The 18,895-nt window shown below is 41.0% G+C and overlaps 1 protein-coding gene across 2 annotated transcripts in view; it reads right to left on the reverse strand.

Moving 5' to 3' along the window:
* Positions 1 to 18,895, reverse strand: part of LOC117249638 (NXPE family member 3-like) — a 41,058-nt gene that overhangs the window by 4,316 nt on the left and 17,847 nt on the right. For both annotated transcript variants that reach the window (XM_078165326.1, XM_078165325.1), the window contains exons 4-6: positions 15,547 to 15,842; positions 1,286 to 1,356; positions 25 to 228 (exon numbers count right to left, since the gene is read on the reverse strand). In XM_078165326.1, the coding sequence (XP_078021452.1) occupies positions 25 to 228; positions 1,286 to 1,356; positions 15,547 to 15,842 (571 nt within the window). The remainder of the gene's footprint in view (positions 1 to 24; positions 229 to 1,285; positions 1,357 to 15,546; positions 15,843 to 18,895) is intronic.

Genomic DNA, 18,895 nt, shown 5'->3' on the forward strand with positions numbered 1-18,895 from the left:
AAATCCTGTGGCTTAATCAGCTACCTGGTAGTACTGCGTTGAGATATTCAAAAAACTGCCTGACGGTGGAGTCTCCATACATGTGGACCACCTTGCCTTTCAGACATGGACTGATGTCAGAGATGTTGAATTGGCGAACTGTGGGGCCATTTAATGATCGCCATGCACCCTGGTAGTAATAGCCAGAGGGTCCAGATGTCACAATGCTGCTTTTCAACTGTGGTTGATCTAAGAGGAAGTCAAAGGATATGGGTGGGTTTATTATTATATTATTATTTACAAAGATTTCTCCCACCCCTTGACTGTGCCAAACAAAATTTTCATCAGGTGATGAGCCAGTAGTTTTAAGTTACTGTCCAAAGGACTCAAGAGGTATAGAGCATCATAAAACACAGCACTGATCTCAAGAACACATACCCAAAAGCAAAATGCATAGCATGAGCCAACAAATAGCAAAACACCACAACAGATTAAATGTATTAATAGTTCAAGTGAAGGAAGAAAAAAAAGTACTGCCCCTCCAGAAACCCCAAAATCTAGTCTGGGTTTTCAATTCCAATAAATCCCCCAAACAAAATATTTTTACTTTCAGTACTACAGTCTGTTCAGTTCAGTTCAATTCCACTCACTTACAACAGAAAGAAAGAAAGAAAGAAAAAAACTTAGGGATTTTATTTGGAGTTACCAGCCCAGTCTCTGTTTTCCATCAAGTTAATCAGGGTTTGTTTGTTTTTTTGTGGGTTTTGTTTTTTGTTTTTTTTTACAGCTGCTGTAGCGTGGAACTTCCATGAATATATTTTACTGAGATTTCAGCAAGAGAGCGCTAGATTTACCTACCACGCAGGCTATAAACAAAGAGACATTCCTCATACATGGTGCATTTGTTTTCAGCAACAGTTTATATAATTTTGGTGCAGTACTGATCAGCAGGACAGAGTATGTGGGACTGCACTGAAAAAAAAAACAGTGTCCACATTTATTGTGATAAAGGAACATGTTACTCAGTGCAACAGTTTGACTCACTGAGCTCTGTGACGCAGACACATAGGACAGATCAGGCTTTGGCCAAGCAGGCAATACTTGTTAGAGGAGTCTATTCATAATTGGTTTTGGTCTTTTAATGGAACTTGTTTACACTTAGAAAAATATAGAAAATTATCAACCTTTTCCTTTAAAGCAATACTCTGTCCACAATGTTTTGACAATCATACAGCCATTATTAGACCTACATACACAGACCTCACTTATTGGTCTTTGAAACTAGGTAAGAGAAATCATGCTTTACCTTTCTGTTTTGGCAACACAGTGACGCTGGCAGGTCCTGAAGCCCGAATTTCGACTTTCAAGTTGACACGACTAAAGAAAAGCACACACAATAAAACATTAACGTATTAAATATTCAGTATCTTACACATACTATAGAATTAACAACATAAAAACAAGACAGGAGGACAAAAATCTGAAATAATTTTATTAAGTGAAAACAACAAAGCTGCCAAAAATCTATTCTGTGAGTTAAAGCTGCACTATTCAATATTTTCATGTAAATTATGGATTCAGTGAGCATGTGTGATGTGCAACTTGTCACTTGCATCATCTTCCAGCACACTGTTTTTCTGGTAGAGCAAGAGCTGCATGACCCTGACGCATGATTCACTTTATCATTTCAAGCAATTATGTATATCATATTGCTTACAATGGTCTAATTGTACCTACTGTAGTTCACTTAAATTCAATAGTTCATACTTCTGATTATGATTGATGATCCATAGCTGTTTTGGGGCCCCCTCCAGTACCCGATACCCTACACACAGCACATGATGTGCGGGTACATAGCGCTGCTTCTGATCAACCACCTCCTTCTAAACAACAGACAAAGCTTGCAGCTAGCTGGTGAAAATAGAAGAGCATCTTGAAGCTAAATCAGATCTCCCCTCAGGACTTAGTGGAGACCAAACTAGAGCTAAAAAGAGAATGAATATTGGACTCACATTTGACATTATACCACCTCCAAAGGAATGCTAATGTTGCTCCACATGGACTGGATGTTGACGGGGAAATGTTTGCTAACACATTTATCATATCAATTTTATAAGGTGATAATATGTCAATCGCTGTTTGTGGTTTATCCAAATAGCAAAAAAGGTTAGCATGCATCTCAATGTTTCTCGGAAGAAAACATCCAGAATATTGTGTATGAATTTACATGATTTTATAACTTACTGTCTTTAAAATGTGAACATGTTTGGATTCAGTCTTGCCAGGAGTTAAACTTCTGAAACACCCATGAAGGACATATACACTTGATGTACTGTATTAGAAGTCACATAAGGGTTTGGTCATGTGATCCGGATCAAGATGGACACTTGAGACTTAACTCCACTCCAGGCTTCAAATAAATCTGTTACTTTCTCCTAGTAAAGTCAATACTATCAGCCGAATTGTACTTTAGAGATGCCTAGACCGCAGCGCGACAAGGACTTTCCTATTTTTTCATCGTCTGGTCTCAAGCGGCCTCAAACATCCCGAGTGAGGCCGAGCAAGGTGATGCCTTGCTAATGCTAATGCTAACTGACCAAGTAACTATGGAGCAGATCCTAGCTGAAATAAAGTCTGTGGCCTCCCAGGTGAACAACATGGATGAATCAGTCGGCGCTCACCTGGACATCACTGATGGCGCACTGAGCGAAATAAAAGTATCTGTCACCTCAGTGGAGAGCTCTTTATCGGCTCTCTCTAACCAAGTGATGGACCTAGAAAAGCGCATGGAAGAGGCTGAGGAGAGGGTCTCTGCTGCAGAGGACAGCCATGGTGCTCACGGCACCCGTATAGCCTCCATGGAAAAAACAGTGGAGCAGCTGCAGCTGAAAATTGACGACTTAGAACATCGTGGCCGACAAAAAAAACTGAAAATTATCAACCTTCCAGACAAAATGGAGGGCAGCATCCCTCTTGCAGACTTTCTCCAGACAACATTGCTGACTTTAGTTGGCCTGCCCGCTGACTTCCCCCGCTGGAGATTGAACGCCCCCACCAAGCCCAGGCTCCTGCTCTGGCTCCAGACACGCCCCCGAGAAGCATCTTGGTGCGGTTTCTACGATATTCCCAAAGACAGGCTGTGCTCAGAGCAGCCCTGAAGAAACGTGACATCCTCCACGGTGGCTCCCAACTACGGTTCTACCCTGACCTGTCTGTGGAGGTCCTGCGAAGGCTGCGAGAGTTCAACACCGTGGGGAAAACGCTGGCCCGTCATAATAAGTACTGTGGACTTGTCTACGTAGCCCGTCTCTGGTGTCTCCACGAAGGGCAATTGCGCCTTTTTGACACCCCTGAGAACCCATCATGCTACATTCCTGGATACTCTTAAATGAGGTTATCTCTTCATCTCTAATGTTACCAGTGAGAGATGAAGAAAGATGGACCTCATGTATACTAAGCCCCCACTGAACACTGTGCACTTTTTTGTGACTACCATATGGACTCTGAGAGAATATATAATGGAGCTGATTCAATTTGTAGCTCTCTACCTTGGAAATAAGGTGATTTCAGTTTCTTTTTTTCCCCTCACCTTTTCGCCCTTTATAACACAGAATGCATAAAAACTGTTCATTTTGCATTGTGCTCAGTTCGATCTCACACTCTACTACAGTGCTTTTTCTTCTCCATGATGTTTTCTTACAAATACAGCACTTGCATTTTGAATTTAGCTTTAATAGTTCATATGCTCTTGTATCAGCCTTGTGTATAGTCTTTATTTAAGGTCAGTTTTGCACAAATGTTGTGGTCCAAGCACAATTTGGGAACCCATCTCAGTTTCAGTTTCACAGTGGTGTTCATTATTCAGCCTGGAGTATGGACACTGTTTCAGGTGTCTTAGTTGTGATCTAACTGCTAAATCAGGATTTGGACTATGCTTAGATTGCCCAGTGACTTCTTCTGGGGTAGTTTTTTCCTGTCATTTGGGGACAGGATAGGGGAGGGTAAGCGCTGCTGTTCAAGATTTTTGTGTTTTATTTTCCTTCTGTTAAACGACTGGAGCCCAGGTTTACTCTTTTATATAACTTCTTGCACCCTGATTAATTCTTCTGCACTCAGCACCTGTTATTCAATTATTTTCCAGCTTTGTGGCTCTCATGTCAAATTTTTTTTAACATATTTGAAAAAACAAAAATCTGATACAGCATTACTTCAGGAAGCTAGGCTGATACAGAACATCTGAAACTTAAGAGGGACTGGGTAGGTAAAGTTCACTTCTCCTCCCAGTCACAGAACAAGAAAGGCACAGCCATTCTCATAAATAAGAACCTTCCTTTCATCTTGGAACATGAACAAAGGAAGCACTTCGCACATCTATAAAACAAGACAGGTGCGTTGGAGAAAAAAGACCAAAAAGTAGCAAAAGGACTCCCGCACACTGTCCAACTTGCAATAAATCATTTATTTGCGACGTTTCGGTACTAGACCTTCATCAGGCAAACAGTTTTTTGTTCATGAGAAGCCATCTTAAATAGGGAGTGGTCGTTTCTCCATGACCAATCCCATTCCCACGCGTAAACACAGAGGGACAAAATCATCATCGGGTAATTAAACCACACAACACAAAGAGACAGTAAATAAACAACAAAACACTTTGTGTGACATCAATCTAAAGTAATCCCCACATGTCCAGAAGAGAAATACATAATATGTGAATCGATAATAAATAAATCAGTATTTCAAAATATTTTTTAGCAGATAGGTTTACATTCTAAGTTAAAAACAGACATATTTAATTATGTCACTTCTTTTCTAAAAACACAGACTCGGCTAGTGCCACTCATGCTCCTGTCTTTAAAGCCAAAAGCACTTTCTGCCCCAACACTAACAATGCGTCCATAAACACATTTTGTCGCATTGTGGAGCAGGATATTTTGCAGATGACTGTTAAGCCACACACCAGTTCTCCTAATTTGACTAAAAGTGAAAGAATGGCTTTGAATGAACTGATGAATGACAAGGATATTGTCATCAAGCCGGCGGATAAGGGAGGGGGGTATCTGTATTCAAGATTCTGAAAAGTATAAACATGAAATTCTTTCTCATTTGTCGAATACCAGATTCTACAAAAAATTAAATCATGACCCTACCATCTCCTTTCAAAATGAATTGCATTCATATCTTGAAGATGCCAAAAAGAGAGGTTGGATCACTAAATCAGAATATGAGTTCTTATATTGCAAGCACCCAATACGGCCTGTGATATATACTTTGCCTAAAGTGCATAAATCACCCACCAATCCTCCGGGTCGTCCCATTGTGGCGCAAACAGATTCATTATGTTCTCCTTTGTCTGAGTTTGTCAATTCTTTTATTAAACCTTTCGTCCAGACTCTGCCAGCTTACATCAAGGATTCCACTGATTTCATTGATAAAATTTCAGACCTTAGGGATTTGCCAGATGATGCCCTCTTGTTAACCCTTGACATCACAAGCCTTTACACAAACATACCCCACGAGGGGGGCTTGGAGGCGTTAAGTTTTTATTTACAAGACCGAGACAGTACATCGAACCCTCCTAATCAATTCATTATTGATTTGGCCAGTTTTGTGATGAAATACAATTATTTCAGTTTTGAAAATGATTTCTATCTACAAGTCTCAGGTACAAGCATGGGCACCATTTGTGCACCCAATTATGCAAATTTATTTGTTGGATTTTTTGAAAAGTTTTTCGTTTTTAATCTGGACAAAAACACACATTTGCTCAAGATTATAAAATGGTACAAGTTTATTGATGACATCTTTTGTGTATACAATGGAAATCCTGATGAACTGGCAGATTTCATTACTTTGCTAAACAGTTTCGACAGTAATTTACATTTCACGTCAAACTACAGTGATGAAAAAGTCAGTTTTTTAGACGTGGGTTATTAAAAACAGTGGCTCTCTCATCACAACTATCTATCGTAAGGACACAGGTAAAAACACCTTACTGTTGGCCACCAGTTGTCATCCCACGCCCCTAAAGAAGGGTCTTCTTATCAGTCAGTTTTTCCGATTGAGAAGAATCTGTCATTCCACAGAGGACTTCACTGAGAAGGCAGTGGATATGAAGAACAGATTTGCGCAGCGAGGATACCCATCCTTGTGGATTAATCAAGCATATGAATTGGCTCTCAAAAAGACACGCTCCGAGTTGCTAAAAAAGAGCGCTATAAAACAAAAGAAATTCTCCGTTATGTGTACCACTCAGTATTCTGCCCACTCCGCTGCAATAAGATCTGTTTTTCAAAAACACTGGCATATTCTAAAGTCTGATCCGGAACTTGCCTCCTTGTTCAAGGATCCTCCTCTCTTTGTAAATAAAAGGGGGAGAAATATAAGGGATCATCTGGTCCGCGCCAACTTTGATGATAAAATGAAAACCAGTCAAGTAACGCAGACACGTTTGCACCCCCTCCCCAACGGCAACTACCGTTGCGGTAGTTGCGCGCAGTGCAATAACACGATGAAAACAAGCCATTTTGCCCATCACACAGGCAAATTATTTTCCATCAACAGTGTGATCACTTGTGCATCCACACACGTGATTTATTTGATACGCTGTCCTTGTGGTCTTGCTTATGTGGGAAAAACAACTAGGAAACTTAAACAGAGGATGAGTGAACATAAAAGCTCTATACGTAGAAATGACCGGGATTATCCCGTGGCTGTGCATTTTAATGATGCTCACCATGATATCTCCTCTTTACGTTTCTGTGGCATTGAACAGGTAAACCTGCCACCTAGGGGAGGTGACCACGACAAGCTTCTAAAGCAACGTGAGGCTTACTGGATTCATACCCTCCAAACATTGGCTCCCAGGGTTTGAACGATGAGTTGCTCCTAAATATATTTCTGTGATCACAGCCATAATGTGTTGGTTTTGTCATTTATTGTCATTGTAAGTGTGTGTAGATCAAAATGAACAAAATGAACTTTGGATCATTGTTATTATATGTATATTTCGATGATGTGCCTTTTTGTACTAGATATGGAGATTTGTTCATTAAATATGTCTGTTTTTAACTTAGAATGTAAACCTATCTGCTAAAAAATATTTTGAAATACTGATTTATTTATTATCGATTCACATATTATGTATTTCTCTTCTGGACATGTGGAGATTACTTTAGACTGATGTCACACAAAGCGTTTTGTTGTTTATTTACTGTCTCTTTGTGTTGTGTGGTTTAATTACCCGATGATGATTTTGTCCCTCTGTGTTTACGCGTGGGAATGGGATTGGTCATGGAGAAACGACCACTCCCTATTTAAGATGGCTTCTCATGAACAAAAAACTGTTTGCCTGATGAAGGTCTAGTACCGAAACGTCGCAAATAAATGATTTATTGCAAGTTGGACAGTGTGTGGGAGTCCTTTTGCTACATCTTGGAACATGAAAAAAAAGGATTCAGAAAGGGAGATTTATTCTGATTAGGGATTTGATTCTTGAACAACATATAACTATTCTCAATATTTATGCCCTGAATAATGATTCACCCCAGTTTATGTCACAAATGATTTTGATGTTTAACCACCATTGCAATGGCCTGGGCTTTTTAGCCAGCAATTTTAATTGTATAATGAATGCTTCTCTGGATAAATCCTCCTCTGCAAACATATCTAACCCGAGATTGTCTGCAGTCCTTAAAAATTTATGCACAGATGCCGGATTGATAGATACATGGCGACACTTAAATCCTAAAGTGAGGGATTACACGTTTTATTCACATCCTCACAACTCGTATTCTAGACTAGACTATTTTTGTATTCCCAAAAACTCTTTACATTCTGTCCAGACCCGCTGTATTGACCCTAACTGGAGATTCAACACATCATTTTTGAATAGTAACTCTTTTTGCACCTTCGTCTGGAACAACCTATCACAATTCTGGCTCGATAATAAAAGTTCTCCGGTATCCTCTGCCACGATCTGTGACACAGCTAAAGCCACTTTACGTGGACACCTTATTTCCTATAGCTCTCATCAGAAAAAAAGCGTTAGAGGAAAACAGAGAAAACCTTGAAAAAGAAGTGACTAGGCTGGAGCAAATACATAAACAATCACTTACACCAGCAAAATTAAAGGCGCTAGTGGCTGCTAAGGCTGAACTTAATATGGATCATACTCATCATGTCCAGAAACTATTACTTTACACTAAACAGAAATATTATAAATTTGGTAATAAGTCCAGTCGCCTGCTCGCCCAGCAACTGAAAAATCAAAATAATGATCACTCAATTAACATGATAAGAAAACAGAATGGGGATGTCACATGTGATCCAGTGGTTGTCAATAGCACATTCCAGGATTTTTATAAATCCCCGTATAGTGCAGAGAAGGCCGACACCACTATCTCTTCATACTTGAACAGTATTTCCTTACCTACCATTGCAGAGGAGGATCGCTCCAGCTTAGATGCTGCAATCATGCCGGAGGGGGTCTTGGCCACAATCCAATCTATGCAGAACGGGAAGTGTCCAGGCTCAGATGGGTTTCCATTGGAATTTTTAAAGAAATTCTGGCCAGAGATCCAACCAATTTTTATGCCTGCTATTAACTGTGTCTTAAGAGGTGGCATCCCCCCCTCCTGGAGATATGCTTCCATTAGTGTTTTCTTAAAAAGGAATAAAAAGCCTTTGGATTGTTCATCATTTAGGCCTATTAGTCTCCTCAATGTGGACTACAAAATTGTTGCAAAGGTACTGGCTCGAAGACTAGAAAACATCCTTCCAAAAATAATAAACCCAGATCAGGCAGGGTTTGTGAAATCAAGATATGGCACAGATATTGTACGCCGCGCACTAAATGTTGTTTCGTATCTTAACACTCATAAAAACCGAGCACTGATAGTCTCCCTTGATGCTTAAAAAGGCCTTTGACCGAGTGGAATGGTCTTTTGTTTCTGGTATTAGAAAAATTCGGTCTAGGCTCTAACTTCATTAATATGATTAAAACCTTCTATTCCGACCCAATAGCCACAGTTAATACAAATGGCCTGATGTCTGATGGTTTCCTGGTGTGCAGGGACTGCAGACAGGGGTGCCCCCTGTCACCTTTGTTTTTCATATTATTCATTGAACCTTTGGCCGAGGTCAATAAACTGGGCACTCTTGGATTCAGCACCCCCCTGTGTTACTGGCTTCTTGACTTCCTCACAGACAGACCACAGACTGTGTGGGTTGGAAACAACACCTCCAGTACCATCTCCCTGAGCACTGGCTCCCTCCAGGGGTGTGTCTTGAGCCCTCTACTGTTATGACACACAACTGCCACACCCAATATCCAGCTAATTAGATCATAAAGTACACAGATGACACAACAGTAGTGGCTCTCACTCAAGACGGAGAGGAGTTCACCTACTGGGAGGAGGTGAGGCAGTTGGTGGATTGGTGCAACACCAACAACCTGGCCCTGAACGCTGAGAAAACAAAAGAGCTCATCATCGACTTCAGAAAGAACCGGCCCTGTAATACACCACTCCACATCAACAACTCTACAGTAGAGGTAGTCAAAAGCACTAAGTTCCTGGGGGTTCAGTTAATGGACAATCTAACCTGGTCACTTCACACCACAACCCTTGCAAAGAAAGCCCAGCAGTGCTTACACTTTCTGCGACAGATAAGGAGATCACACCTACCCCCTCCGATCCTCACCACTTTTTACAGGAGCACCATAGAGAGTGTGCTGAACAGTTGCATCTCTGTCTGGTGCAGGGCCTGCAAGGCGGCTGACTGGAAAGCCGTGCAGAGGGTGGTGAGGACAGCAGAAAAAAATCGTAGGGACTCCTCTTCTCCCTATCCAGGACATTGCCCGTAAGCCCTGCCTGACCAGGGCCCAGAGTATTGCCCATGACCCCACCCACCCTCACCATGGACTGTTAACCCTGTTGGCCTCAGGGAAGAGATACTGCAGTATTCACACTGGGAACATGTTTAAATTGCTTTTTGTGCCATTTTAGCTATTATTAGTACTTTTTAACTTAAGGTATTTTAATCAATTTATTATTTAATCATTCTGCCTAAGCACTTTTCAGCCCTGAAAATGCAGATTTTTTTTAATTATCAGGAAATGTGAGCCAAGGCAACGTGATTTCGTTCACGTGCACTGCTCTATGCGTCTGCAAGAGTGACAATAAAGTCTTATTCTATTCTATTCTATTCTGTTCTATTCTATTCTATTCTATCAGAACTAACCCTGATATATCTCAAATTAGAGTAGGTGAAGAAAACTGCATTATCACCATATTCGCAGACAATGTTCTTTTATATCTGAATAATCCTGAAAAATCAATTCCGACAGTTCTGAGTTGGGTTATAAGATTAACCTAGGGAAGTCGGTCGCTACGCCCTTGAATATCCCCCAGGATATGTCAATACAATATCCTTTTCAGTTGTCCAAGAGGGGTTTTCAAATATTTAGGTATCTTTGTCACTCCTGATTTAAATAATCTGTTTGAAACTAATTACTCCCCCCTAATTCAAAAAGTTAAGAATGATCTGACAAAATGGGCCTCCCCACCAACTTCTCTCCTTGGGAGAATCAACACTATAAAAATGAATATTCTTCCTCTGTTGAATTATGTATTTCAAAATCTCCCGTGCTATTTGACCCCTGCATTTTTTAAGTCACTGAACTCTCATATCTCTCGCTATCTGGAACAACTAACACCAAAGAGTCAAGTTCTCTATACTTACTAAGCCAAAGGATCTGGGAGGCTTGTCCCTGCCCAGTCTACAACTATATTATTGGTCAGCGCAACTTAAAATGATGTCAGATTGGTTTATGAACAAGAAAGATTCCTCATGGTTGGGTCGAGAATCCCTGTCTTGGTGACATTACCAGAAGTTGTCTTTGTCATGACAAGTTGACATTAAATTTGTTTGGGATGTCCTTATTATGACAACTTGACATTAACCAGGATGACATTACCAGAAGATGTCTTTATGTTAATGTCAAGTTGTCATTATAAGGACATCACAAGACATCCCAAACAAATCTAATGTCAACTTGTCATGACAAAGACAACTTCTGGTAATGTCACTTTAATTAATGTCAAGTTGTCATAATCAAGACAACCCAAACAATGTCAGCTTGTCATTACAAAAAATAAATGACACTTAATGACAGCAGTCATAAACGTTTATGACATGTATATAATGTTCATTACAGGATCATGACCATGTCATGTCATAGTCATGACAGTGTCATGTCACTCTTATGTAGATACCTTCAAGTAAAGTGTAACCGCATGAGACTGTCAGAGCTGGAAAACACTATAGTTTGGGCCAAATCTCCCAAAGGACTGATTTCCAAGATTCATGCTTCATTACTTTTCTTCAGGCTATGACTGTCTGAAGCTGTTGTAGGAGTGCGATGTGGAGGTGGTCCTGCAGACCGGTACAAGATCTGCAGTGGGGTTTTCCCTAAATGTACTTCAATCTCTATACATGAACAAAATTTTAAATTTTTTCACCGAACTTATTACACACCTGTTCGCCTCCAGAGAATGTTCCCTGACACCTCCAATCTTTGTTATATATGTAAAATACACAAAGGTACATTTATCCACCTGTTTTGGTCATGTGACCGCGTCCAGACTTTCTGGAAGGTGGTTCACTCTGTAATCCAGGAGGTCACTGGTAAACAGTTTTCACTAAGTCCTTCTTTCTGTCTTCTAAACCATACTCCAGACAATTTTTCTGACACGGATACCAAATCTCTGTTAATAATTCCTTTGTTTCTGGCTAAAAAATGTATCTTGCTGTGGTGGTCAACTCCCCAGGTTCCTACAGTCGACATGTGGATATCGCAGATTTCTGTTCTTATTCCTCTTGAGAAGCAGACTCATGACCTTAATCACAAATCGGACAGACTTTGCAGGATCTGGGAACCATTGCACTTATTCCTACAGAAACTATAACTCATCATCTGTCCCTGAAAGATGAGGGCTGACTGCCCTTTCATTTATTTTATATGTGCTACTCATTTACCTGTCTCCTTATGTGTAAATACATACATATATATATATATATATATATATATATATATATATATATATACATATACAGTACAGGCCAAAAGTTTGGACACACCTTCTCATTCAATGCGTTTTCTTTATTTTCATGACTATTTATATTGTAGATTCTCACTGAAGGCATCAAAACTATGAATGAACACATGTGGAGTTATGTACTTAACAAAAAAAGGTGAAATAACTGAAAACATGTTTTATATTCTAGTTTCTTCAAAATAGCCACCCTTTGCTCTGATTACTGCTTTGCACACTCTTGGCATTCTCTCCATGAGCTTCAAGAGGTAGTCACCTGAAATGGTTTTCCAACAGTCTTGAAGGAGTTCCCAGAGGTGTTTAGCACTTGTTGGCTCCTTTGCCTTCACTCTGCGGTCCAGCTCACCCCAAACCATCTGGATTGGGTTCAGGTCCGGTGACTGTGGAGGCCAGGTCATCTGCCGCAGCACTCCATCACTCTCCTTCTTGATCAAATAGCCCTTACACAGCCTGGAGGTGTGTTTGGGGTCATTGTCCTGTTGAAAAATAAATGATCGTCCAACTAAACGCAAACCGGATGGGATGGCATGTCGCTGCAGGATGCTGTGGTAGCCATGCTGGTTCAGTGTGCCTTCAATTTTGAATAAATCCCCAACAGTGTCACCAGCAAAACACCCCCACACCATCACACCTCCTCCTCCATGCTTCACAGTGGGAACCAGGCATGTGGAATCCATCCGTTCACCTTTTCTGCGTCTCACAAAGACACGGCGGTTAGAACCAAAGATCTCAAATTTGGACTCATCAGACCAAAGCACAGATTTCCACTGGTCTAATGTCCATTCCTTGTGTTTCTTGGCCCAAACAAATCTCTTCTGCTTGTTGCCTCTCCTTAGCAGTGGTTTCCTAGCAGCTATTTGACCATGAAGGCCTGATTGGCGCAGTCTCCTCTTAACAGTTGTTCTAGAGATGGGTCTGCTGCTAGAACTCTGTGTGGCATTCATCTGGTCTCTGATCTGAGCTGCTGTTAACTTGCGATTTCTGAGGCTGGTGACTCGGATGAACTTATCCTCAGAAGCAGAGGTGACTCTTGGTCTTCCTTTCCTGGGTCGGTCCTCATGTGTGCCAGTTTCCTTGTAGTGCTTGATGGTTTTTGCGACTCCACTTGGGGACACATTTAAAGTTTTTGCAATTTTCCGGACTGACTGACCTTCATTTCTTAAAGTAATGATGGCCACTCGTTTTTCTTTAGTTAGCTGATTGGTTCTTGCCATAATATGAATTTTAACAGTTGTCCAATAGGGCTGTCGGCTGTGTATTAACCTGACTTCTGCACAACACAACTGATGGTCCCAACCCCATTGATAAAGCAAGAAATTCCACTAATTAACCCTGATAAGGCACACCTGTGAAGTGGAAACCATTTCAGGTGACTACCTCTTGAAGCTCATGGAGAGAATGCCAAGAGTGTGCAAAGCAGTAATCAGAGCAAAGGGTGGCTATTTTGAAGAAACTAGAATATAAAACATGTTTTCAGTTATTTCACCTTTTTTTGTTAAGTACATAACTCCACATGTGTTCATTCATAGTTTTGATGCCTTCATTGAGAATCTACAATGTAAATAGTCATGAAAATAAAGAAAACGCATTGAATGAGAAGGTGTGTCCAAACTTTTGGCCTGTACTGTATATATACAGTGGTGGAAAAAAGTTTTCGGACACCCTTAAAATTTTACACAATCTCAAATATTATCATGAAATATTTGTGGAAAAATCTTTTTTGTGTTTCAAAAGGTGTGGCTGCATTAGACAGATACAAACACATACAAATTATATTTTTTTGTTTATTGTTTACAAGAAAAACTAACAAAACTAAATTCTTGACAGTTTCAATATGTCAGTTCTCAACATTGTCGGTATCAAAGTCAACAAATAACAGAGAATATGTTCAAAACTGAACAAAAAATAAATAAACCATCACATCATCAAATTAATATTTAGTAGTCCTGCCATTGGCACGTAGTAGAGCTCTAATCCTGGCTGGCATGTTCCCCACGAGTCTTTCACACTGTTGAGGGGTAATCTTGTCCCATTCTTCTTGAATTACTGCTTTTAATTCTTCTAAATTCTTTGGTTTATGCTTTGAAACAGACCTTTTGATAATCCACCACACATTTTCAATGGGGCTCATGTCTGGGGATTGAGCTGGCCACTCTAAGACCTGGATACTGTGCTCCTGCAGCCAAGTTCTACTGGCCTTGGATGTGTGGCAAGGGGCATTATCTTGTTGAAACATCCAGTTTTTACCTCGACGGAACAGTGCACGCGCAGAAGGGAGCATGTGGGTTTCGAGAATGGTACAATACTTGGTAGAGTTCAATGTGCCATCACAGACAGTGAGATGACCAACACCAGCAGCACTCATGCATCCCCAAACCATGATACTACCTCCACCATGCTTGACAGTAGGTACTGTACATGCTGGAGATAATGCTTCGCCCGGCCTTCTGCGTACCCTCACATTAGTAGGAGGAAGATAAAGCTGGAAACTGGACTCATCTGACCACAAAATCTTCTTCCAATTCCTGGCTGTCCAGTTCTTGTGTGCCTGGGCCCAACGACGCCGGGCTAACCTCTGTCTCTCATTGATCAGGGGCTTCTTGATAGCCTTGTAGGACCTTAAGCCATGATCTAAAAGTCGGCCACGTACAGTGCGGGTGGAACACTGGACACCAGTTTGGTTTGACCACTGCTGCTGAAGCTCCTGTGATGTCATTTGGCGGTTTTGCCTGCACATGCGGATCAGGATGCGGTCATTTCTTGCTGAAGAAACCCTTGGACGCCCAGATCTTGGTTTGTCTTCCAAGCTGTTGGTTCGTCTGTATTTCTGCAGAGTGTATCCAACTGCTGAAGGACTGCATCTGCACTTCCTGGCTATCTGGCGGCAGCTGTACCCTTCCTGGCTGAGAATCTTTATCTTCAGGCGTGTTTCCTGCGTTAGGTTCCTTGTTTTATCCATTTTTGTGTCTGAAGAACTTTCAAATGTGCTGGCTTTATGTAGACACGAAGCTTGGCAACAAAAATTGTGTCTTTTAATAAAAAGAACGACCTTCATCACTGGTACCAAAATGACCCAATACTCAAAGTTTCTTATGTATTTTTATGGAACCAATCACTTTTAAGTTTTTAATGGCTTTTTTAGGATTTATTTAGTATTTTGGCTGTGACTGTACTAAAAGAAATTGCACTTGAAGACCTAAGAGTGATTCTTAATGCAATATTTCACAAATGCATGGGGTGTCCAAAAACTTTTTTCCACCACTGTATGTATATATATTGCAGCGCTCACTGTTTGTTTGGGGTGGGACTTTTTTTGTTCTGTATGTTTTGTTGTTGCCTGTTTTGTTTTTCTGTTTCTGTTGTTTGTGCTTATAAAATTGAAAAAACAATACAAAGAGTATTAAAAAAAAAAGAAGTCACATAAAATGTTAGTCCTGTCTTTCTGCTCCCTCACCTTTGAAAGAGCTTCGTCTCATTTTCTCCAATTTGTTGTTTGATTCCTCCCATGACGTGGTTGATCCTGGCATTGCAGCTCAGGTTCTTTGGCTTGTAGCAGAACCAAGGGTCGCCTGTAAGACGGTCAGTGAAGTTGCACAGCGGCTGCTGGGTTGGACGTAGGCAGATGTCACAGATGGTAATTTCAGAGAGTGAGCCTAAGCGGAAGAGGCTCTTGAAGAAAACCCTGTCGGGCTGTTCTCTGTTTATCCTGTTCAGCACTGTGATAGCCTCATTAGGGTGAACCAGCATCACCTGATTGGATAGAGAACCAGACTTTTCACTACGTCCAATTGCGTTCAGTCATATCAACAAAGACAAATTAAGTCGATACCTCTTAAAGCTCCACACTTTGACACATCTAAAAGATTTGCATCTACATAAACAAGATTGATCTTCAGATGACAGTCTCTGGAAAATGGTTCATTCACTAAACCCCTCCCCCAAACTCACTCGCCAAGGATCATTTCATACTACAGTATTTTGTAGGGTAACATTATGTAGCAAAAAAACAAACAAAAGAACTAGCACATATACTGTGCAGTATTTCACCACTATATGGGAGCATAATACCAAAACAATGCTCTGTGTTTATGTTGACTGTTTGTCATGCAGCTTTAGCTTCCATCTTTCAGTCCAATATCATGTATGTAGCTGTTAGGTACTCATTTAAAAACTCCCTTTACAGGCTTGTGTTTTAAAACAAGTCTACCGGTAACAACAAAATCTCAGCTCCATGAGTCGCTGTCTTCATCTAACTCATAGAGCTACTGAGCTAACTTAATTAGCTAACTATCTACAGTTCATAAGAACTGCTGGTGGCCATTTGCAGCTGACAAAATCTTCAATCAGTTGCTATAAATAAGACCCTGGGTTCAGGGCACTCCTCGGCTGCATCCCAAGTCTCTTACTTGTATACTGCTAACTCCTAACTCCTGACTTGAACCGGAAGTTGTTCGGGGTCCGCCATCTTTAAGGTAGGGTGACCATATTTTGATTTCCAAAAAAGAGGACATTCGGCCGGCCACGACATAGCCTACTTAAATGATACTCGCAGTTTACTCAAAGATGCCTTATAATTTTAATATATTTAAAATTTATATGTATGGATAGAAAATTCAGTTATATCACAAAATAATACCTCTCAAAGACAGAAATTCAGTCCCCCAATAGGGGACACATACACACACTAGAGTGTGGCGATCCATGCCCAATGGTACCCGATGGGTCGGGCCGGGTTTGGTCAGAAATGTAGCTATAAATTGTATTCGGGCTCGGGTCGGATTCGGTCAGCTTTCAGTGAAAATATAGTGTAAAAATAATTAAAATCCTATTGTCTGTCCTGTTTATTGCTTGGGCGCTGTTATTTACGTGACAACACCTGAACATAACACACACAGACACACATTGGCTTTTTGTTTCTACCTCTCTCCTCGCTGGAAGTCTCGGACCTCCAGCCGCCCGTCTCCGCCTTGATTAAACGCTTAAAATAAAATAAAAGAGGGAGACAGGTTTTTCCTATTTTTATCTTATTTTGTTTTATTTCTCCCTCTCCTCTCGCTGGAAGCGTCAGACCTCCCGCCTCCCGCTCCCATCTCAAACACGGAGGTCTCCCTCTCCGCAGCTGAGCACCCACGGCACTGTTAAATAGCCTGTAACCATAACAACTGTGTGACACAAACTCAGTGCTTTGGTCATTAAATAATGTCGGGCTTGGTTCGGGTTCGGACAGAAATATGCTGCCCGTGCCGCACTCTAACACACGCACACACAAACACACGGAAAACCGGACATTATCATCAGTTTATAAAATCCCCCCGGACGCCCCGGACGGGACGTGAAAAGTGGACATGTCGGGGCAAAAGAGGACGTTTGGTCAGCCATCTTTAAGGCCGTCTCATGTCTCTTATTCCTGCCAGTAAGGAGTTAGCGTTAGGAGTTAGGAGGGCTCTGTTAGGTGCGATGAGTAAGGTAACATGAGAGGTTCCTAACAGGAAGTCTTTTTCAGCTTGAGGCTCTGACGTATAAATACCCGCCCTCTACATATGGCTCATTTGAACAAGATGGCAGAGAAACAGCGTAAGTGTACCCGTTACATGCATTCTTTGCAATGAAACGCTGTAATTCACATGCCTACATGACTACAAAGAGTAACGTTAATGATATTTCCTGCAAGACTGTCATGTTGTAATTAAGTTTATTTCATTCACAACCTGTTGCGGTGTTCAGCGGACTGTTGGTGATGTGTCTTAATCAGCAATCCTCGCTCCTCACTCCTAACTCCTAACTCCTTGCATGTTTTCCTAAGTGGGAGGGACTAAACAGTTAGATAAGGTGGCTAGATAAGGTGGTTAGCAGACACTTAAGGTTTAGTTTTTCCTTAGCTGAGAAAATTACTTAAGGGTGTTGCACAGAATGTCTTAAAAGGTTTCCTTTGTCAAGGAAAGGCATTAAGATATTCACTGTACTGAAAGAGTTTTTACAGCAGTAAAATTATACTGTTTCCACGGAGGCCTTTTTTTTGCTTGAACATGTGCTTGTAGTGGCCGAGGCTACCTGTTGTCACGCCTAAGTATCCTCTTACAAAGTTGGCCTGATAGTAAAAAAAAAATTGCAGAGGATAAGAAGTGTTGGGAATAGAATGATGTTATGTGTTTTACTATAAATTGTGTTTCACTATATAAGTTTTAGATGTGTGAACAATGAGAATACTGAGATGATTTCAGCTGATCTGAATGTGTTTGCTTTGCAGAAGTGGAGAAGTACAGGAGAGGAAGAGACATGAAGTCTGAGGAGCACATACCGCAATGCTTAGATAATTAGTTTCATATACGGTAAAAAGAATAGAAAGTGATATACAGATAGTAAGGTACAGCACGTGTAGGGAGTTGTGTTGTTCTCTTGTCTTTCAAAACAGGAACCACGCCCCCACCGCCAGCGGGAAGGAGTCAGATTAACAGGAGGCAGGGGCGTGGTGTGGTGAAGGAGGAAGTGGAACTGCCAATGAGAAGAGGACAACGCCTTGCGTGCACAATGACACTCTGTTACGCTCAAATATACTGGGTCAGGGGAAGGACAGGAGGTCAGACTTCGTGAACTGACACACCTTTGTTGTTCGTCAGGGACGTGAAGTTGAGACCCAGAGCTCTGTAATTTTATTCCTTTACTGCTTAATAAACTACATTAACTGAGACCGAATATCTTCTCCTATTGCTTCATTAAAGAACACGCAGGACTGAGCTCACACATAGCACATTAGAGAGTAGGATGAGACTCTCAGTCCATCAGAAGACACAAAAACCAGATTG

The sequence above is a fragment of the Epinephelus lanceolatus genome, chromosome 23, assembly GCF_041903045.1.
Source record: "Epinephelus lanceolatus isolate andai-2023 chromosome 23, ASM4190304v1, whole genome shotgun sequence".
NCBI lineage: Eukaryota > Metazoa > Chordata > Actinopteri > Perciformes > Serranidae > Epinephelus > Epinephelus lanceolatus.